A 23,824-nucleotide genomic window follows, 5' to 3' on the forward strand; every position below is an offset into this window, starting at 1 on the left:
ATTGATGTTTCTAACTCTCTCCCCCTCTCCCTTCCTCTCTTAAATCAATTAAAATATATTTTTTAAAAAATAGCAAACCTTAGAAGTTCTCATCACAAGAAAAAACTATGTGTGGTGATGAATGCTAACAAGATGTATTGCAGTGACCATTTTACAATATATAAATATCAAATCATTATATTATATACCTAAAACTAATATTTTATGTCAATTATACCATAATAAAAAAATGTATGGGCATTAATAGAACATTTAATTACATTAACTGAGTTCAAGTTTAATCCCTAAAAATACTTAGTTTCCTTATTTTTTATACTGTTTTATGAAATAAATTCAATCTAAACTACTTGATTTATCATTTTTGTTACTTATTTTAAACTATAAAGTCCATGTATACTATTGCAAATTGATGGAGATATCATCTATTATAGATCTACACCTAATCCTATCTAATGAGTAATATGCAAATTAACTGTCACTTCATGATAAAGATGGCGGTGCCCACAGCCAGTAAGGAGGAAATATGCAAATTGACTCGACAAAGATGGCAGCGCCAGCCGGAGCCACGGAGCCGGCCAGAGAGGAGCCGGCCAGAGAGCGGGAGAGCGGGTGGGAAGGCTTGGTGTCCTGGGTTGCCCCAGCAAGAGCAAGCAGCGTGAGCGGCCGCCCCACCGGAGTCCTCCAGTCCCACCTCGGCCTCTGAGGCGACCGGCAAGGACAGGAGTGGGATGGGGATGCTACATCCAGTTTGGGCACTGCAGCAGGGCGATTTGTGCGGATGGAGTGCCTAGCCCACATAGGGGCGCAGGCAGTGCGGAATGGGGAGCCCCTATTTGGGGAATGGATGCGCAAAGAGCAGTGTGGCTGCACACACCTCGCCCACCTCCTCTGGAAGAATTCCAAGGAGAGATGGGGAATGGCAGGCTTCAGCTGCACCTGCCACCTGCAGGCAGCGCCGCTTTCACTCACTTGCTCACATGCCGCAGGCTCGCTTCTTCCAGGACACGGATTGGCAGCACTGGCGGAGCATGGCCATCAGTTCCAGGTTAGAGGGCCGCTGCCTCTAGCTCCAGGACAGGTGGGACGATTCGCATAGGAAACTAGGGTGACGCCCCCTTAAAGGGCCCAACTCCCTGAAAACCAGACTTGCCCAAAAAAGATAAGCTCTTTGCAACTGTACTGATCTGTCACCTTTAAGCATCATTCACACACTAGACACTTTATCCCTATCATTAGAATGTTATAAAATAGATGTGTGCTTTTTTTAAACTTTATTTTCCAGGTAAGGAGAGGTAGACTCAGGGTCTAAATCCACAACTGTCTGGGAGGAAAGCTTCTGTTCAGCTCTGAAGGCTGGGCATGTGGCAATGGACGACCACCCCAAAAATACTAGATCAGTGGTTCTCAACCTTCTGGCCCTTTAAATACAGTTCCTCATGTTGTGACCCAACCATAAAATTGTTTTTGTTGCTACTTCATAACTGTAATGTTGCTACTGTGATGAATCGTAATGTAAATATCTGATATGCAGGATGGTCTTAGGCGACCCCTGTGAAAGGGTCGTTCGACCGCCAAAGGGGTCACGACCCACAGGTTGAGAACTGCTGTACTAGATGGTGAAAGGAGGAGCTGGAAATGAGACAAAATCATGTGTGCATCTTCAAAGTAAAGTGGATGCCCCTCCAGTATAGGCACTTTCTAGGAGACCTTGACAATTATTGGCAAGCTGCCATTCTGAAGCAAGCAAAGGTGAGGAAGGAGTACAGGTAATGCAGGATGGAAACTGCAGTTTGGGCAGATCAAGGACTTTGACCTAGCAATGTAATGCTATCAGAGTTGGGACGTTCTGGGATTCTCAGAACTTTGCAATTGATTTCTATTGTTTGCTTCAAGAAATTTCAAGCAAATGCCCTGAGGTTTTATATTTCTATAATAATAAAAGCGTAATATGCTAATTAGACTGGACATCCTTCCGGACCCCTCTCGGGTGCCAGAGGGAAGCCAGTGTTGGCAGCTGGGGGAAGGAAGGCCTACTCTTGCACGATAGGCCTTCCCTGCCGGCCTGATACATCTGTACATTTGAATGTGTATATTATCTATACTAATAAAAGCCTTGGGGGCGATCAGGCCAGCAGGGGAGGGAAGTTGGGGGCAATCAGGCCTGCAAGGGAGCAGTTAGGCATCAATCAGGCCGGCAGGGGAGCAGTTAGGGGGCGATCAGGCAGGCAGGCAGAAGTGGTTGGGGGCAATCAGGCAGGCAGGCAGGTGAGTGGTTAAGAGCCAGCAGTCCTGGATTGAGAGAGGGATGTCCGACTGCCGGTTTAAACATCCAACGAGGGGTCTCAGATTGAAGAGGGTGCAGACTGGACTGAGGGACACCCCCTCCCCCTATGCATGAATTCTGTGCACTGGGCCACTAGTTATCTATAAAACAGTAATGGAAACATTACTGTCCCAATCAGGCACAAGGATTTCCTTCCATTTTAAAAAAGTACTTCTAACCCAGCTTAACAACTAATCCCATTTCAATTAAGGACTTGAAAAAATGTATTAGAGGCACATTTTTAAAAGCAAATACAGTATGAAATCTTGCTTTTTACTGAGTCGTGTAATTTTGCTTGTTTATTTGCTTTCATGGCTATTTGATTTACGTCCTTCTTCGGGACACCTTTAGTATGCAACCCTCATTCTTTAAACAACCAAAAAACCACACAGACTTAAGTTGTATGAAAACTTAAGCTGGTACTGTCAGATGAAGACACCATAAATAGCACCATAAGAACATTTGTGCTAAATTTTAACACTGTTCATTAACAGTTCCATCTTCCTGAGTTTGCGTTTGTTCTTTGGCATCGGCTTAGGATATAATCCATTTTTCAGAAGGTGTTCCTTGCTGAGGCGAATTTGAGCACCATGCTGAAGCTGGAAAGAGCATAAAGCTCGAAGAGGGCGAAGCAAAGTCTGTTAAGATAAAAAAGAAAAACAAAACTAAAAATGTGTCTGTGACAAGTTATGACATTCTATCTAGATTTCTCCTTCAGAAACAAGCATTATTACCTTAATTATCATTATTATTATTAGCTTTTAACTATGAAGAGCAACAAGTATTCTAATAAATATATGGGATTTCTAAATGAGCAATTTATTTAAATTCATACCTTACATACCACTAAGTAACTCCAGTAAAAAGACACAAATTGATTTTCCATATAGGTGATAAAGCTTAGATTTAGTTTTATACATTAAGATATTCAAACACCACAAAAGTGTTGCCATTATAATAATTTAATCTGTAACAAAGAGACAACAAGAGACCTTTAGTTAATAAAAATAAATTGATTCATTTTCACTAAAAGAAAGATACAAGCTTCCTGCTAATCTAATAACAATTAGCTGATGGCAGTGATGGGTAAGTGGTTGACTAATGCAGACTAGTACATGGACCACATGCCAGTCAGACACCAGGTTTTGGGGCATTCAAAAGAATTCTAACTGTAAACATACCAGCCCAATTTAAATACCTACAGGGCAGCCATTTAACAGATGCATGTGAACTGGGTGGATCCATAGGATAACAGAGAGTGGTAGAGGTTGTAAACAACTGGAGCATATACCTTTCCTAAAGTTATGCAAATTTTTAAAAATTTTAAGTAAAAACACTATACCAGTGCTTTATACCATATAGAGATTTCAGTTTTAATCATATTTTGAGTCAGATTCTTTCCTTAGCCTGAGATCCCTGATCTAATTCTTTTAAATAATAATAGCAACACTTGATTGAACAGTTTAAAAAAAAGGAATAACAAAAAAACTCAGATTAAACTATAAAAATTTTAAAATGTCTGTGTGAAAAATTATTCCCCCACATATACAACACAAGTGGTAGAAAGGGCTTCTTAACAGCTTTAATGTGCAATGAACTCTTACAAATTTTAGCAGTCACTAGTAGTTGCTTCTTCATATCCATTCTTTTCTTCCTTATTAAGCCTTTTGCACACCATAAGCGTCTATAGATGCTTTAAAAAATCATTTTTCGTGGGAATTTTCAACTGAAAATATTCAAGAACACCCAAATTGTGAGTAATATGTTTATTTTTATAATATTCATTACAAACTGATTTTTTAAATTCAAAATATCGTGGCGTGTGGGGATGGTTTCCATTTTAGACACATGGCAGTTAACTGGTTAAAAAAATCAAAAATTGTATTCAAGGTGGCAATGTGTCCAGCTAGTGATATGACATCGGGTAATGACACAGTCTATCCAATAAGATGTAAGTGGAAGTCTTTGGGTGGGGCTCCCAGGGATTCTCTTTAAAACAGGACAGACCTAGCAGACAGAGGCTTTTGCTCTTTCTTCTGGGTTGCGGGCATATCCCCAGTGGGGGGTGTGCAGGAGGCAGCTGATCGATGTTTCTCTCTCATCGATGTTTCTAGCTCTCTATCCCTCTCTCTTCCTCTCTGTAAAAAATCAATAAAATATTTTAAATAAATAAATAAATAAATAAAAAGATAGTTTCTAAAAAGGTTACTTGGGGGAAAATCAGTGCTTTGTAAATCCTTTTGTCTATAGGTACAAAGTGAGTTTTCAAGGGACCATTATTACCAACTGCTGGTGCTGAGTGTAGCTAAGGCACTTAGGCTACAGCACAAAGATTGGTCACATCTGGTTATAAAAGTTTATAAGGTCAAACTTCATAAGCAGAGAGGGTGCTATAATAAAAAATATTCCCAAGCTCAAGATTTCCAAGGTATGAAAACCCTGGTAGGCCAAACCAGTTTGGCTCAGTGGACAGAGCGTTGGCCTGCGGACTGAAGGGTCCCAGGTTCAATTCCGGTCAAGTGCATGTACCTTGGTTGCGGGCACATCCCTACTGGGGGGCGTGCAGGAGGCAGCTGATCAATCTCTCTCATCGATGTTTCTAACTCTCTGTCCCTCTCCCTTCAAAAAAAAAAAACAAACAAAAAAACCCGGTAAATATTATTGCAGCTGATGAAAATCACCAATTTTCAGTTCAAAATTTTTGTCAATCCTATCAGAGGGACAAGGAAGGGCAAAAGGATTAATTATTTTGAGTGCCTGATGTCAGGCAATTACACTTTATCCCATTCAATTCTCACAACACTATGAGGTAATTAATTTTCTTATATTACAGATAAGAAAATAAGCATTAAGAGATTACATGAATTGCCCACTGGCAAAAAATAATGATGATAAATGATGAAGTTTTAATTCAAACCTGCTTCAAAGCTCCTATCATGCTAGACTTCCAAGGGTTTGTCAAACCTGCTTCAAAGCTCCTATCATGCTAGACTTCCAAGTGTTTGAATAACTACTCAAGAATAACGGATGAAGATAAATCAACAAACTAAGAAGGCTGCTATTTTGAGGAGCCCTACCTCTATAGAATGAAGCAGGCTGAAAAATTACTACTCTCCCCCATCATGTTAAGGTTCTATAACGATGCCATTAATTAAAGGTTATGAGTGGGGGGAAGGGTTGGCAAAGGAAAAAGAGAAAACACCTTTATGTTTCTCAGAAGAATGTACCAATTTTTTTATGATAGCTAGATCTGAACAGGCTGGACTTGGGGTGCCCCCACTAAGCAAGCTACATTTTTGCCATCTGCAGTAATAAGCAACTTAGGATGTTTCATTTTGCATTTCTTCTGCTCATACTTTAACCAACCATTTCATTAGTACCTCCCAGATCACACGTCTGATTGTCAAACATCCTTTTCCTACTACTGCTGAAAAAGCAAAGAGAATGAGACTATTACTTTGGGATTTTACTTTCAATTTTATTCATAGATAACAATAACAAAAACTGAAGAGATGAAGGATCATGTCATCATTCTATATCTTAAACTTTGCCTGCTGTTAGATAGTATACTCAGAACATAAGATAGATTTCCTGCTATCATGGTACATTAATTAATACCAGAATAATCTCTCTTATAAAACCGGGAAAGGGGGCAGCAGTAGCAGCATTTAGTAGTAGTACTAATATAAACCCCATCCTGAACCCCAGCCCTATTATTTTACAACTATTATTATTAAACCACCATCACTACCAACATTAAAGCTTCTGTTTGGGATTGCAGTGAAGATCAAATTCCAATTGTGAGAGTAAGAGATATACCTCCATAGAGGATTCTTTTTAGAACCCAAAAGAAGGAGAGGAAAGTAAGTTTTATTGTTTTTCATAATCCTCAGCCAAGGATATGTTTCTATTGATTTTATAAAAAGGGAAAAGGTAGAGAGAGAGAGAAGAAAGGAGATTGTGTATATATATATATATATATATATATATATATATATATATATACACACACACACACAAACACACACACATACATACATACATACATACATACAAAGGGAAAGAGAGAAACATCAATGTGAGAGAAAAATATCATCAATTGACCACGGATCGAACCAACCTATGTGCCCTGACCTGGAATAAAAACCACAACCTTTTGGTATACAAGAAGATGCTCTGACCAACTGAGCCAGCTGGTCAGGGCAAGGAAATAAGTTCTACATCTATACACAAAGATTATATTTTCCCTTCAAGATTTGAACTTTTAATGGATCCTTGGTCTAATGGTGGCTGATCCAACCAACTAGGCCACACTGGCCAGGGCCACAAACTTCTATCACAGATACATTCTACTTGTCACTTGAGCTACAAACTTAACAAGCTATGTATTTTTAACTTTTCTAGATAAAATCTAATCAAAATCTTATTTTCAAAAACTATATAATCTTTCAAAGACATACCTACCTCTTGTATGTAATTATTTTTCTCTAAGATGGAAAGAGCAACAGCTGCACACTCCAGTGTAGATAGGCACCTATTAGTTGGTTGCGCCCGAATTACATACTGACTAGAAATGCTAGTTTTTAACTGCACCTGAAACCAAAAACAGGAAAGAATGTAATTTTTGTTTTAAATTTAAAACTAAAAAGTCTGTGTTTTAAATACTAATTAAATTTCCTTCTGAAATTGCCAGTTTAGAAATATTAAATGTATCAATATTTTCTATACACATATCTACACATATCCTTATCCTTATGTTAGTTATTTTCAAATAGTATAAGAGGATACCAGAATACATATATACAAATTCCTACAAATCAAAAATAAGTAGACTAATAGCCCCCTCTCAATGGGCAAAAGAGTGAATAGATACTTCACAAAGAAGATGTAAGAATGGCAAATAGGTATGTGTAAAAGGGCTCAGCATGATTTAATGTAAATTAAGATCACAATGATATAATATTTCATACTCACCAGAACAGTTAAAATCAAAAAGACTAACAGCACCAGGGGAGGATATGAAGCAAATGAAACTCTCTAACACTGTAGTGGCACTGAAAATGGTGTAATCACTTTGGAGAATTTATTTCATAATTTATCCTCCCATTATTTCTTATATAAACTGATAGGTGTATGTCCATATGGGTGTGAATGTGTATAAATATAGACACACACACACATACACATATTGTATGTATGTGTCTTCTCTTTTTAGAAAAAGGTGACATACTATACATTTTTTATCCATGAAGATACTATTTTAACTGAGACCTAATGACTGAGACAGAATCAGATATAAAAAAGCAATATGCCAAAACAATTTCTTCACTGATACAGCTCCTAGGGCAGTTGAAACTAAAGAGAAACTGAACAAATGGGACTACATCAAAATAAAAAGCTTCTGCACAGCAAAAGAAACCATCAACAAAACAACAAGAAAACCCACCTCGTGGGAAAACATATTTGCCAACGTCATATCGGATAAGGGCTTAATCTCCAAAATTTATAGGGAACTCATACAACTTAACAAAAAGAAGATAAACAATCCAATCAAAAAATGGGCAAAGGATCTAAATAGACACCTTTCAAAAGAGGACATTCAGAAAGCCAAGAGACATATGAAAACATGCTCAAAGTCACTAATCATCCGAGAGATGCAAATCAAAACAACAATGAGGTACCATCTCACACCTGTCAGAATGGCCATCATCAACAAATCAACAAACGACAAGTGCTGGAGAGGATGTGGAGAAAAAGGAACACTGGTGCACTGCTGGTGGGAATGCAGACTGGTGCAGCCACTATGGAAGGCAGTATGGAGGTTCCTCAAAAAATTGGAAATGGAACTCCCATTTGACCCTGTGATCCCACTTCTAGGAATATATCCCAAGAAACCAGAAACACCAATCAGAAAGGATATATGTACCCAGATGTTCATAGCAGCACAATTCACCATAGCTAAGATCTGGGAACAGCCTAAGTGCCCATCAGTAGATGAATGGATTAGAAAACTGTGGTACATCTACAAGATGGAATACTATGCTGCTGTAAAAAGAAGGAACTCTTACCATTTGCAACGGCATGGATGGAGCTGGAGAGCATTATGCTAAGTGAAACAAGCCAGTCAATGAAGGAAAAATACCACATGATCTCACTCATTCATGGATAATAGAGACCATTATAAACTTTTGAACAATAATAAATACAGTGGCAGAGCTGCCTCAAACTGATTGTCGGACTGCAGTGGGAAGGCCAGGGAGGGTTGGGGGACAGGAGGGAGGGGAGTAAGAGATCAACCGAAGGACTTGTATGCACCCATATAACCATAACTAATGGACATAAGACACTGGGGGGTAAGGGAGGGCAGGGGTCTGTCAAGGGCGGGGGGGAAAAAAGGACACTTATATAATACCCTTTGTAATACTTTAAGCGAAAAAAAAATAAATAAAAAAATAAAAATAATAATTCAGAAAAAAAAAAAAAAGAGCCTAGCACAATACCTGGCACATAGTACATGCTCAACCAAAGTTTGCTATTACCATTCATGAGTTAATATTCAAAAAATGTATTGATCACCTGTATTATGTGTCAAGGTTTGTATCAGATTAGAAATTTTTAATATGATTAGGATATAATCCTTGTTTTTAAGGAGGTTAAATGTAGACCAGAGGTGAATTCAGGAACTTCCTGAACTTGGATGGGGAGAAAAATAGCACATCTTTATTTTTTTACTAATCTCTAACTAGAATTTAACATTCCTTCATTATGAATTTATACCACAAATCACAGAGGTACTTACATTATATGTCACTTTGTCATCAACATAAATCAGCAACATTTTTAAAGCATGTTATAGTTTTACAGAAATTTTAAAATTTCATTTATGCACATCATTACTTTGAAATTATAATAGCAATTAGGCCCACTGTTACATCTGGGAATTGTGTTAATAAAGAAGCACATATATAACTAAAAAAAATAAAAATTAAAAAAAATAAAAAAGCAATAAAAATTTGAATGTCAACACATTTGGCCTTTAGATTCCTATTTTAATTAAATGAACAAATAATTTTATACTCACAAAGCCACATTCCTAGCCCACACTCTGATCAGAATCACATTTAAACATGTGTGGAACGATGAGAATTCCAGCTTTTACTCATAAATTATGTAAGCATGGGGATTGATGGTAGTGGTGTCTAAGTATTAATACAAAGCAACTTATTAAAATCAGGTGTTCTCTCTTATTTTCTTTTTTTAAAATATATTTTTAATGATTTTAGAGAGGAAGGGAGAGGGAGAGAGAGATAGAAGCATTAATGATGAGAGAGAATAATTGATCGGCTGCCTCCTGCACATCCCACAATATGGATTGAGCCCGCAACTTGGACATATGCCCTGACCGGGAATTCTGGTTCATAGGCTGATGCTCAAACCACTGAGCCACGCCAGCTGGGCTCTCTTATTTTCTAATATCTCTAAAGTCCTATGAGTCTCTCATTCCTTTACACCATTAAAACCCATCCATGGCATCTTGTCCCTCAATCCTTTCTCTTCTTTTTTTCTCATGCAGTGCCCCCATAATATAGTTCTATTAGAATTGCTTTTTGTTCAAAGAATTATCTTCTACAACTTGTTTCCTTTCTTTCCTGAGAAAGAGGAAGAGAGGAGAAGAGGAGGAAAGAAGAAAGGAAGAGAGGAAGGGGAGGAGAGGGAGAGAGAAAGTAAGGGAGGGAAAGAAGGAGGGGGGAAAGCACAGTGGGTATCATCAAGATTCACTACATAATGTATTTGGTTTTGGGATACATCCTTTAAAGCGTATTTGACTAATAATGTTTTAGATATGATCATAGTAAGATTATTCTACATTTCTACCAACAGCAAACTAAAAATTAGATGCAAGGAAGCAAAGAGATGGAGGAAAAAATTGAAAAACATGTACAGTGATGGAAAGAAAGCCTATGATTAAATAACTGTAAGAATAATTCATGATGTTGATTAACTGTAATTACTAATGGCTTTAATATTTCATCAGGTCAACTAGTAGAACAGAGTACAGACTAGTTTTTCAATATTCAATTTCAAGTCATCACTGAAGAAATTATAATAGACAGCCGATTATAACAAAATCTTTGTGAAACATGCGAAATTCACAGTAAGTTTTGTTTATTGGAATGAATTTGATTTTTAAAAGACATTTCTCGTTTCAGGGAGGTGTTTTAATTTTTACTGTGACCCACATGGCTATATGAAAATTCAGAATTTGAAATTTATCATGTGTTACACTTCAGAATATCCTACACACATCATCTCTCCAGGAATTATACAGTAATTGGATATATTAAAAGAGTATATAACTAAGATCTGTCATATTACTAATATACACTAGAAGCCCAATGCATGAAATTCATGCAAGGGGCTGGGCCCTCGCAGCCCTGCCTGCCTTGGCTGGCCCTTGCAGCCCTGGCTTCTTCCAGAAGGTCATCCAGACGGTTGTTCTGCTGTTTGGTCTAATTAGCATATTAGCTCTTTATTAAATAGGATGTTATTAGAGTATGCTAATATGACATTCTCCAAGCTCCTCTTTTTTTGTGCTATTTCACCTTCATCACATATTTAATTCAATGAGTAAATAAGCAAAAAGAAACACTGTGGATCCATCTTTTTGAGAAGTCACAGGCATCATAACAAATAATGTGTCAAAAGTCTTATCTTCTCAAGTAAATGTACAAGAAAATTCAAGGCAAAATTATTCAAAGAAAAAAATTAACATATGATAACAGCATGGAATATAGAAAGAAGACATTGAAGACCAGGATTATTATATCAAACCTGACAATAATTAATCAATCTCAGTCAAGTCATTCAGTTTCTCAGTTCCTTCTCACCTATAAAAATCAGACCACTGGCCTCTGCTATAGTCACAGCTGGTCCTTGCAGCAGAATCAGCCCGTGGGTCAATCCCTCCCAGTGACCTGCCAACAGCAATCAAGGTTCAACTACAACAGGGGGGGGGGCGCACCTAGAGCACCCAGCTCAAGTGACTGGGTAGGCTGTGACCCTACAGGACACCTACTACAGGAGGTTACTCTACCAAGTCCAGGAGACATAGCATCTCTACCTAATACATAGAAACAACCACAGGAAAGCAGCCAAAATGAGGAGACCAAAAAACTGGTCCTAAATGAAAGAACAGAACAAATCTCCAGAAAAGAAACTAAATGAAATGGACACCCTGACTGAATTACATGTATATTTTTTCCATTTTCATTGTGCAGCAAAGTGAAAAAAAAGTTACATATAGGCATACATGCAAACACAATATTTGTCTATTATTTAAAGAACAATAATCAGCCAAATTTTGACCCTGAACTTACTATCTTATCAACCTAACAAAATGACAAGGATATAAATAGCTGCTGATTGAAGAATACGTCTTTAAACTCAAATATACAATAACCATTCTGTGTGAGAGCTGAAAAGGTAGTAAAGAGAAATATAACATGCATTATATTCTGTGGCGTGGAATTTAATTTTATTGATAACTGTCCATTTAACTATAAGTCAACATATTGAGATGTTAGATAATACTTATATTTGTTCTGTTAATTACTTTCTTAGACTATTTAAGAGAGCTAGTAAAATCCAAAAAGTGAACTGGTATTTTTTAAATGAATCCATTCAAACACAACATAAAGTCCTGTGTAATCACCATTAATGATACAATATGTTCCACTCAGAAAGATGGTAAAATTCTGTCAACTGCAATGAAGAATAAAAAGAATATGGGAAAAGAATATGAAATGGAGAATTCTTATTAAATGGCAGAGATTTCTTTTCTATTCAGGAAGAAATATATTCTGCTTTCAAATTAAAAGTGAATTTTCCCAAAGCTTATTCATCTTTGCAAGTGATTTAAATAAAAATTCTATTAAATCAAAATCAAATATTCAATTAAATATAATCAAAACCAGTGACATGTTAATTCCACACTTCTTTGTGGAAAGGCATTAATTACAATAAAAGTACCACTATTATAATATAAAATATTTAACAAATTGTGGTTTATTATTATATTGTTTATCACCAGCTGCTTAATGAAAGCTACTCCTGTAGTTTTAACTTACTATTATCTTAAGACTCTCATTATTTCTTTAACCCATGTAAAAGCTGTTTGTGTGTATTTAATTTATTGGCAATATCTAGAACCTAATTTCATCTATATTAATTAGTTTTCTTTCTACTAAACATGGTCAACACTCTAAGTCAGAGACACACCCAACCACATAAAATCTTTGCAACTATTAGCATGAATTTTATCATTTTTTAAAATTGATTTTTCACTTACAGTTTATATAGCACAGAATTTATTTTTAAACTAAAGGCCCAGCGCACAATTAAATCGTGCAGGTAGGGTCCCTAGGCCTAGCCTCCTGCGATCAGGGCCATTTTCTGCCCGCTTGCCAGTCCCCAAGCCAAATGCCGCCTCCACCACTGGGCTGTCAGGCCGTTGGGATCACCAGCTCATCCCCAGCTGCTCTGGGGCTCAGGCCTGCAGGAAAGCGGGCGCTGGAGACTTCACCTCCATGCACATGCACTGGGCCTGCCGGCTCGGGCTGCTCACACGGGCGCCACCACCACCGCTGCTGCTGCCACTGCTGCTGGGACTTGAGGCGCTGACAGAGGCTGCAGGGCGCACCGCGACCTACCCACCCGTCATGAGCTGCCCTGAGCGGGCAGAGCATTCCATCAGCGATTGATTGGCCCGGTGCACGCAAATGGAGGCGAAGTTGCCAGCGCCTGCTTTCCCACATGCCTGAGCCCCCAAGCAGCCGGGGATGAGCTGGTGATCCCAACGTCCTGACAGCCAGCCCAGTCCTCCCGCCACCCACCCCGATTACCCCACTCACCATTGCTGATCCATCGAGCCTGCGGGTCAGGGGCGGGGGCGAGGGACCAAGAGGTCAGCAGTTCAGCCCGCTTGCCAGTCACCAGTCTCGCCCCACCCCCGCCTGTGAGCGGACCGAGAAGTGGTCAATGCCACTTCATGGCAACTGGTCGTTTGGTCGTTCCGGCCATTAGGAACACTGGCTTTTTATATATATAGAATATAGATAACGTTCTCTCCAATGATAGTATTCAATTTTAAGCCACCATCATTTCTAGCCTGAATCTTTGCAAAGGTCTATCTGAATAATCTTGCTTCCACTTAAGTCTTCTTATATCATTCTTGTTGTGTCACCTAAGTGAACCTTTAAAAAATAAACAAGTGTGCCTTTGAAATCTAACAAATAAATAATAAATAAGCAGTGTTTGGAGCAAGAGGCATAAAACTCTGGGCTTCACTAAGAGGAAACATACAGGACTTTGCAAGGATGGATTACAGGTTTCTAAATGTTGAGGGAAGCACCGTGTTTTACCGAGAAAGTAACCTGATTATTTTCTCCTAATGTTCAATGGAATATATGGAATTAAAGGTTTTATAGGGCTGCATCATTATATTTTGTCATAAAGAAAAAACTGAAGTCATAATAAAATATTTTATAACACAAACTCTCTCTGTACTTTCCAGTCAATTTTGCTGTGCACCTAAAACTGCTCTTTAAAACAACAAAAAACTGATCACATTGTCACTCAGATTAAAATCCTTAGCTTGCCACTAAGCTAAATCCTTAACATGGTCTATAAATCTTCTACCTGATCAAGACTGCTCTCTCCATACTTCCATCACTACACACCAGCCAGACTATGTATGAAATTTTATTTACCCTTCTTTTTGCTAACTACTACTTATCCTTTAGTTTTCAAATACTAGAGAGGTCTTTGTGAGCCCCAACTTCAATCAAATCCCCATTTTAAGCAACCTTATAAAATTTACTTTAATTTATAATTATATACTGATCTAACTGGCTGTTTATTTCCCATGATGTAAGCTCCACTAGGACATAGACTGTCTGTTTCACTCACCACTGTATTCTGGTGTCAAGAACAGTGCTCAACACCCAGTGGCTGGTATTCAATAAATAGTGGTTAAGTTAATGAACACTCATCACAGCCATTAGAAAACAAACTATACCTATGAATTTAAACCCAGCAACACTTAAATTGGGGAGGGGGGTGACTTTACTGGGGAAGCAGATGTAAAAATGAGAAGTGGACAAAGGATCTGTATAAAGAGGTTAGGGATTAGTGTCTAAATTTAAGCTTATGAAGTTGATAAAATACTACTTTAGTCAATTATCAATTTTTACATTAAAAGGCTGGAATTGAAAAATATATACTAGTCATAATTTACCTCTTTTGAGGGATGTTAGTAAGTTTATATAGCAGGGAGAGCCCACTTATGGCACACAAATCCTACAAGAACTAGAAATTTAGCCAAAAATAGTACATCTGCATTTAAGCTGAGGCATCTATAAAAAGCACTTAGACTTTATGAATCAAATATGAACTCTTCTTAATTATAAAATATGTAGTGCTTATCCTATCCTTTTCTAAGAATATTAAAATGATTACTTTCTTTTATTCTATGCAATTCTAACATTATTCTCTATGATGCAAAATTTAAAAATCTTATATCTAAATATTTTCAGCTTTCTCTAGGGATACAGGAAAAAATCAACTAGAGCAAAACTCAGCATGTTATTGAAATCTACATCAAGAACATAAATAAGTTATCTTTTCCAGACATTATGCTTTAATTCAAAGTGACATTTTCAGAGCACTCATTTAAAGAAAAAAATTATAAAGGGAATAAATGTCATGAAATGTTTTAAACTGTACAGTCATATAAAGAAAGTAAATGTCACAAAAACTTTTTCAACTGGTTCATTTGTCTAGTTATATACACACACACACACATTTTTACTTTACCATAAAAATAGAGATACCAAAAAGTTTCTAAATTGTCAATCCAAGAAATATATATAAAGTTAATATCATGGAAGGTAGTGTTTCATGATCAATTATATCATTCATGTTTCTAAAACATTTAACATTCTATATAAAGTTAGAATTTTTTTAAAGATTTTAAAATAATCAGAGGCTGTTTTAATAACCACAGAATTTATATTTTGTTCTTTAAAATTAAAATGTTTTATCATTTTTACTCTAACTTTTCATAATATATTTATATTTAGCTATAGGTTCTAAAAAAATCTAAAAATGTGAAGTGTCATGTAGACAGAGGACACTTGCTGCACAACTTATAAAATAAACTTTTACTTAAAGTGAGTAGTTTTGGAATTGTTTAATAATATTGCATAGGAGAGGATAATTAAGTACTATCACTGTAACAATATAGTATATATTAGTTATCTTTTGATCACTCAAAGGTCAACTTTGGTTTTAAATTCACCTATATATTATACCAGTGGAGAATTTGCTGACCCAAATTTGGACTTACTAAAATTCTGATGAAAGATAAAGAGGCTTATCTGGAAGTCTGAAATGAGAGTAAATACTGTGCCTAATGATTTACAAAAATAAATATCCTTAGCATTAAGTCTGACATGACAGCTTAATAAGGTAGTGTATAACACAAGGTTACCATCTTTATTAGCAAAATAATTGAAAAATTTTACATTTGTGCTTTTACTTCCTATATTCAGTGTCTTTTCTAGATATAATCTACACTAATAAAAGAGAAACATGGTAATTAGCGTACGACCGCTACCCTTCCCATTGGCTAATCAGCATATCCTTATGCAAATTAACTGTCAGCCAAGATGGCGGCCGGCAGCCAGGCAGCTGGAAGCGAACATGAGGCTTGCTTGCTCCAGTGACTGCAGACTGCAACGTTCCCCACCTGACTTGCCGGCCTCTGAGCTACAACTCTAAGAAACTATGTTGCAAATATAGAAGCTAAACAAAACCCCAGAAAAAAGCTTTCAGCCAGCCGGGATCTCAGAGCTAGAGTTATACATTGTTTCGATTATAGCAGCGGAAGCCTCAGAGCTAGAGCCAGAGCTAAAGCTGGCCCAGAAAAAAAAAAAGAAAAAGAAAAAGAAAAAAAGGAGCGGTTGGGAGCTTCAGTCAACAAACGCCAGCCTGAAAGCAGCCCTCAGCTCCTCACCCAGACTGGCCAGGCACCCCAGTGGGGACCCCCACCCTGATCCAGGACACCCTTCAGGGCAAACCAGCCGGCCCCCAGGCCTCTATCCTGTATAGTAAAAGGGTAATATGCCTCCCAGCACCGGGATCAGCGGAGCCACGAGGCCTCCTGGCACCGGATCAGCGTGACAGGGGGCAGTGCCCAAACCCCCTGATTGCCCTGCGGCTCTGTGTGTGACAGGGTGCGGCGCCCCAACCACCCTCCCCCCCCGCCCCACGGGCCCTGCTTTGTGTGTGATGGCGTAGAGCCATAACCTCCCCATCGGCCCTGCCCTGAGTGTGACAGTGGCGGCGCCCCAACCCCCTGATCCGCTCTGCTCTGTGTGTGACAGGGGGCGGTGCCATAACTCCCCTATCGGCCCTACTCTGTGAGTGACAGGGGGGAGCTCCTCAACCCCCTGATCGGCCCTGCTCTGTGCATGACAGGGGGGAGCTCCCCAACCCCCTGATTGGCCCTGCTCTATGCGTGACAGGGTACGGAGCCCCAACCCCCCTGATGGGCCCTGCAGGGTACAAAGCCCCAACCCCCCTGATTGGCCCTGCTCTGTGCGTCACAGGGGGTGGCGCCGCAACCTCCCCATCGACCCTGCCTTGAGCGTGATAGGGGGTGGTGCCCCAACCCCCCAATCAGCCCTACCCTGAGCGTGACTGAGGGTGGCATCGCAACCTCCCAATCCGCCCTGCTCTGTGCATGACAGGGGGCGGCGCCCCAACTCCCCAATCAGCCCTGCTCTGAGCCCGACCAGGGGCTGCACCTAGGGATTGGGCCTGCCCTCTGTCACCCAGGAGCAGGCCTAAGCCAGCAGGTCGTTATCTCCCGAGGGGTCCCAGGCTGCGAGAGGGCACAGGCCGGGCTGAAGGACCCCCTCTTCCCCCCCGAGTGCACAAATTTTTGTGCACCGGGCCTCTAGTGTTAATTATAAAATATCTAAAAAATACAGAAATGCATAATATAAAAAGTCAAGTACCCTGTAATGTCACCACCCAGAGACAATGACTATTTACTAGTGGTATTTATTCTTCCAATACTTTAGTTTTTAATATGTAATTATAAAAATCTTTATATATACAAAATAAAATGTGTAATGTTTGAGTTATGAAGTATAAGACTAAAACTGACATCCCTGGATCTTCTAACTATTTAAGAAACAGAATATAACCAAAATGATTGACATCTCAAGCTACTCCCCGCCCCCCCACAATGCTCTATACACAAATATAAATAGATAGATAAATATATAGATAGATCCATACATCCAATTTCACTTAAGAATGTCCTTAGAGCCCTAACTGGTTTGGCTTAGTGTATAGAGCATCGGCCTGCGGACTGAAGGGTCCCAGGGTCGATTCCAGTCAAGGGTATGTACCTTGGTTGCGGGCACATCCCCAGTAGGGGGTGTGCAGAAGGCAGTTGAGTGATGTTTCTAACTCTCCATCCCTCTCCCTTCCTCTCTGTAAAAAATCAATAAAATATATATTTTTTAAAATGTCCTTAGTAAAACAGTAAAAGTTCTCCTGATAAACTTGACCTCTAAAATAACCACTTAATATGTTCCATTTTAGAACAATCAGGCACACAAGTTATAAATCTAAAAACTATTCAATTGTCACTTGTCTTTTAAAAAAAATCCCTCCCACTTAAAATTATTTGTGTAACATCAGACAAGTTATTTAAACTTCCTGAGACTTAGTCTCCTTATATGAAAATATGTGACAGAATCAGCACCCTTATAGTTATAAAATGTTACTATTCTTTAAAAAATAATAATCAGCAAAAGTACCAAGCCAAACTGTTTCTACAAAGACAGCATAATAGTAATAACAAAATTATGTATAAACTAGAGGCCCGGTGCACGAATTCGTGCATGGATGGGGTCTGGCTGGTCAGTCTAATTTGCAGGGCCCCAGTCAGAAAAGTAAAAAGGGTTAAAGACAATATTATTTCAGCTATATTACAGTTGTATTGAAATTATAAAGTTTAAAAAGCTGAAATGTTTCTCTGAAGTATTTCTTACAACTGCATGTGGATCTACAATTATTCTAAAATCAAAAGAAATGTACGCTTGAAACTTATGTGATTTTATTAACCAATATCACCCCAATAAATTTAATTAAAAATAATAAATAAAATGTGTAATAACATTCAATCTTCTAAATGTTTGTGTCAGAATATAAGGATGGAGCCTAATAAAGTTGATCCAAGGGCATATTAAAGTGAGTCACAGAGATTTCCAGTTAATTTGAGTCTTGTTAACTGAAACTCAGTTTAGCCATGTGCTTGGATCAGGTTCTGACAGTCTAGGAAGCCTAAGGGTGATGAATTAAGACTGTGTTCACATCTAGTGTACAGATCTATACTTTCACAGCACATATTGTTTAATGTGTTTACCCAGCCACAGGAGATGGTTTCCTGCACATATCCAGATCAATATTCTACTCTAGCCTTATGTATATAAAAGATTGGGCCCAAGAGGAATGGCTAAACCTCTAGACATTTTAATGTGACTCTTACTGACTTGACATTACCATCTGCAACTGTGCACATCCTAGCAATAATTTTTGAAGTCTGGACTGTATTGCTGATTACTCTAGCTATGTGGACTTTTGTCTGCTTCCCTTAGATCAGTGGTCGGCAAACCGCAGCTCACGAGCCACATGCCGCTCTTTGGCCCCTTGAGTGTGGTTCTTCCACAAAATACCATGTGCGGGCGCGCACATACAGTGCGAAGTTGACTTAAAACTTTAAGTAAAGTTTATTAAGTTAATTTTAGGGAACGTTGTGCAGTGAAAAAAGATGTAGTGTCAAGGATTGAGAAAGGTATGTTGAGATGGTTTGGACATATAGAGAGGATGAATGAAATGAGAATACAAGACGAAACAAGTATACAAGATGAGTGTGGATGGGAGAGTTGGAAGGGGCCGATCTCAGCGAATGTACCTCAATCAGATTGAGGACGTTTTTAGCAAAGGCCAGCTTAGGAGTACCCTAATTAAGGTAATAACAATGTACTTATCTATATCGTTTAAGTTTAAAAAATTTGGCTCTCAAAAGAAATTTCAATCGTTGTACTGTTGATATTTGGCTCTGTTGACTAATGAGTTTGCCGACCACTGCCTTAAATTATTTTTCAGTACTTTACTGGGGTAAAACTGATATAGAATAAACTGCACAGAATTAAAGCACATATGTGTATATACCTGTGAAACCAACACCACAATCAAGATAAACATAACCATCACCTTGTAACCCTGTAATCTCTTCTCGTCTCTCCCTCTCTCCCCACCCAATCCCATCCAGGCAAGCAATGATCTTGTTTATGACAGTATAGATTAATCTGAATTTCCTAGAATTTTATGTAAATGGAATCACACAGTTATCTGGCTTCTTTCACTCAGCATAATTATTTTTGGATTCATTTGTGTTGTAGTGTGTATCAAGAGTTCATTGCTTTTTACTGCTCAGTAGTTTTCCATTATATGGATATACCACACATTTTTTTTTATACACCTGTTGACAGACATTTTGGTTGTTCCTAGTTTGTTGCTATTACAAGTTTAACGGCTATAAACATTCATGTATAAGTTTTTGTATGGACATTAACCTTCAGATCTCAGGTTAGACGTATGTTTAACTTCTTAAGAAACTGACAAACTATTTTCCAAGGTGGCTGTATCACTGTACATTGCCCCTAGGAGTGTACGAGCATTTCGGTCACTCTAGCAGTGGTTCTCAACCTTCTGGCCCTTTAAATCCAGTTCCTCATGTTGTGACCCAACCATAAAATTATTTTCGTTGCTACTTCATAACTGTAATGTTGCTACTGTTATGAATCGTAATGTAAATATCTGATATGCAGGATGGTCTTAGGCAACACCTGTGAAAGGGTCGTTCGACCGCCAAAGGGGTCGCGACCCACAGGTTGAGAACCACTGTTCTAGAGCTTTGCCAATACATAGTGTGGATAGTCTTTAATTTTATCCATTCTAATAGGTGTGTAACAGTATCGCACTGTGGTTTTATTTTCATTTCTCTAATAATTGTAAGCATCTTTTCACATGCATATTTGCTATTCATTTATCTTTGACAAAGTGTTCAAAACTTTTGATTTGAGATGGTTTTCTAATTATTTTTTGAAAAATATTTATATATCCCAAACACAAGTCCTTTCTCAAATCTATTCTTTGCAAATATTTTCTCTCAGTCTGTGTCTTGCCTTTACATTCTCTCAATAGTGTCTCTGAAGAGCAGAAGCTTCTAATTTTAATGGGAGTCCAAGTCAATTTATTCTTTTATGAATGATGTTCTTGGTAAAATCTAGTCAAACCCAAGATTTAAAAAAAAATTCCTCACAGGGCTCTGGTCATTCCCTCACAAGTATCACCTACAAATAACAAGAAAAATCCACCTCATAGAAAGATGAGTAAACAAAAAAGGAAACCACAGTATCCTACACATAGCTATTACCAGAAAATTAAGGAGAAGAATAAACAGGAAAAACAAATGTCAAGGGAAGAATAATTTAACATCAAGCAATAAATTACAGTATATCCAGAAACAAAATACAAGGCAGCTAAAAATGAATGAGGGAGCTGTGTATATAAAGATACAGAACAGGTCGTAAAATGCATTGTTAAATGAAATGCCAAGTGTCTATGCTATCAGCAAGGACTAAAGCAGGGCTGGCTCGTTGTTTCACAGATTTTACATGGTGGAAGTACACTCCAATCTGGTAAAGAGACAAGGATGAGAGTAAAAAGATCAGAGATAGGGGTTTGTATTCATTGCCATTCATAGATCTAATCTCTTGATTTTAAAAATGGTGGGAAGATATCCTGCAGATAGCATAGATACTTGTTAAATGAAACGAGCAAGGTATCTACCATATACAGTGGGGCCTTGACTTACGGGTTTAATTCGTTCTGTGACGGAGCTCGTAACTCAAATTACTCGTATGTCAAATCTTAAAGTGAACGAGTGAGACACGTGATGCTGGGCTGATGTTGTGGCGTTCACTGTGACATTCGCTGCGCCAACTAGCGGTGGGGTATCCGAAGCTGGCTCATAACTCGAATTTTAGCTCACAACTCAAAGCAAAAAATCAGCCAAGAGATGGCTCATATCTCGAAAAACTCGTTAGTCGGGACACTCGTAAGTCAAGGCCCCACTGTATCTAAGGGGGAATATATATATATATATATATATATATATATTTAGTTGCATATAAATAAAATAAATCTGAAAAAATAGACAAAAATCTTAATATATTGGTCACCACTTTGTACATGGGGCATAGAGGTAGGAGAAAACTTTCCACTACATACTCTCATATCTTTTGAATTTTCAGCCACATGAACATATTACTTTTATAAAGTATTACATTCCAAAAAATAAATGCTAATTATAGTCTTTTCAACAATTATTTAATTATTGTGATGCAAGAAAGTGATTAAATCATTGCTTTCTAAAATGTACCCTTTAAAAAATATAATTCAGGAAAATATGAAGAACTTCACTCAGCTTTGTATTAAAATTTAAGATACTCTAGCTTCAGAAATATATACTTCATTCTGTTACTCTTTGGTAATAATGTGATGCAAAGTATAATCTATTAAGTAAGAAAAAGCTAAAATAAATAGGCAAGTCCCAGTCCAGTTGCCCAACAAAAATAATTAAATACTGTTATACACATTATCAATAAATAATACTTGGTAGATGCTCACTAAAAGCCAGGAGCTATGCTAAATGCTTTGCAATATATTATCTCACTTAAACCTCACAAGCACCTATTAAGTAAATGCTGTCATTATTTCCATTTTCCCAATGAGAAATCTAAGAGCAGAAATGTAACTTGCCATATCAAACAGCCAGAAAGTTGTAGAGACAGGTATAAAGCCAGCAGTCTCACATCAGGACCTGAGCACAGACACATTTTGCCATATACCCTGTCATGCACATTTCATTACACCAAGTACACTAAAGTTCTAAGCAGACAATCTTCTATATACTCCTCAGTAATTCACATTTCATACTAGTAAACTAACAGTTCTTAGACTTTGAATTAATTCATTTAAATTTCTATGTAGCATTGAAAACTGGTGGACCTTACTTTTAGACAGAATGCTATCCTAAGAATATAAATTAAAGCAAGTCACTCAAGTGTAAAATCCTGATCTCATAAACTTTCAATTTCACAAGCTAATTACATGAATTACTCTTTAATTCAGAAGTCAAATAAATACATAGGTAAAAACATATTTTAAATACATGTACAGCTCATGATTAAGCAGATAAAAATAGAGCAAAATATGTAAAGGGCTAAATATGAAATTTTGCAGGGTGAAAAATTCTTACATATTTATTTAACAACTAGAGACCTGGTGCACGAAATTCATGCATGGGGAAGGGGGGTGTCCCTCAACCCAGCCTGAACCCTCTCGCAGTCCAGGACCCCTCGGGTAGGGTCCCTAGGCCTGGCCGGCGATCAAGGCCTATCGGGGCTTTCCTTCCCCTAGCTGCCGGCAGATGGCCCCAACCCCGCCCCTGCCACTGCTTGCCATCTGTGCAGTGCTGCCTCCCCCTCCCTCACCACTGGTCGCCTCCCTCTGCAGGCTACAGGCGTGGGGTGTGATCACTTGGCTGGCCTGGGCCTCCCTCTGTGGGGTGATCATGGGCTGATAGCGGGGCCCCCTGACCAATCGCATCACATCTGCCTTGACTGGCCTGGCGCCAGTGTGTGTCATAGCATGGTCATCCGGAAGGTAGTCCAAACAGCAGAACAACCGGAAGGTAGTCCGGTTGTTCTGCTGTTCGGTCATTCTGCTGTTCGGTTATTCGGTCTATTTGCATATTATGCTTTTATTATTATAGATTTTATCAATAATGAAATTTCATCAGCAACCTCTAGATGCAATAAAATATTTTAAAATATGTATTCTTCTGATTTTTCCATTTCTATACAAGATGTTTTCCAAACTTATACAAAAATCCTAAATTTTAAAATTATTTTCATTATTAGCAAGGTATTGGAAGGTCAAGTATTTTCAGCCATCTCTTCCCACTCCGCAATCCTTTGTAAACAGAGGCAATTTTACCCACCATGCCCTATAACTGAGACAAACAATCATGACAGTTGCCAAACTATACCAAGCATGCCTGCTATGCAAATAACCCTTCTTTCTCTGAAATAACTATGTCCACTGAGCTGAATTAATGTATTACTTCTCCAGGATTATCTCTGCCAACTGACAGCTGTTATAAGAAAGTTTATAGAGTGCCCTAACTGGTTTGGCTCAGTGGATGGAGCGTCGGCCTGCAGACTGAAAGGTTCCCAGGTTCGATTCTGGACAAGGGCATGTATTTGGTTGCAGGCAAATCCCCAGTTGGGGGTG

General features: G+C 38.3%; 1 protein-coding gene across 3 annotated transcripts in view; it reads right to left on the minus strand.

Moving 5' to 3' along the window:
* Window positions 1-303: 303 nt before the first annotated feature.
* The window catches only part of DTWD2 (DTW domain containing 2), a 73,370-nt gene continuing 49,849 nt past the window's right edge, over window positions 304-23,824 (minus strand). Inside the window, exons 5-7 of one of the 3 annotated variants that reach the window (XR_011471217.1) lie at window positions 6,788-6,916; window positions 3,928-4,049; window positions 2,889-2,961 (exon numbers count right to left, since the gene is read on the minus strand). Coding sequence is in view for 2 of the 3 variants with exons in the window: in XM_070412506.1 (XP_070268607.1) it covers window positions 2,791-2,961; window positions 6,788-6,916 (300 nt within the window). In the remaining variant the exon portion in view is untranslated. Of the gene's footprint in view, window positions 2,962-3,927; window positions 4,050-6,787; window positions 6,917-23,824 lie in introns of all 3 variants that reach the window. The other 2 variants (XM_070412506.1, XM_070412507.1) reach the window with 2 other exon arrangements.

The sequence above is a fragment of the Myotis yumanensis genome, unplaced genomic scaffold (genome assembly GCF_028538775.1).
Source record: "Myotis yumanensis isolate MYYU_CA2020_CCGP unplaced genomic scaffold, mMyoYum1.0.hap1 SCAF_4, whole genome shotgun sequence".
Lineage (NCBI taxonomy): Eukaryota > Metazoa > Chordata > Mammalia > Chiroptera > Vespertilionidae > Myotis > Myotis yumanensis.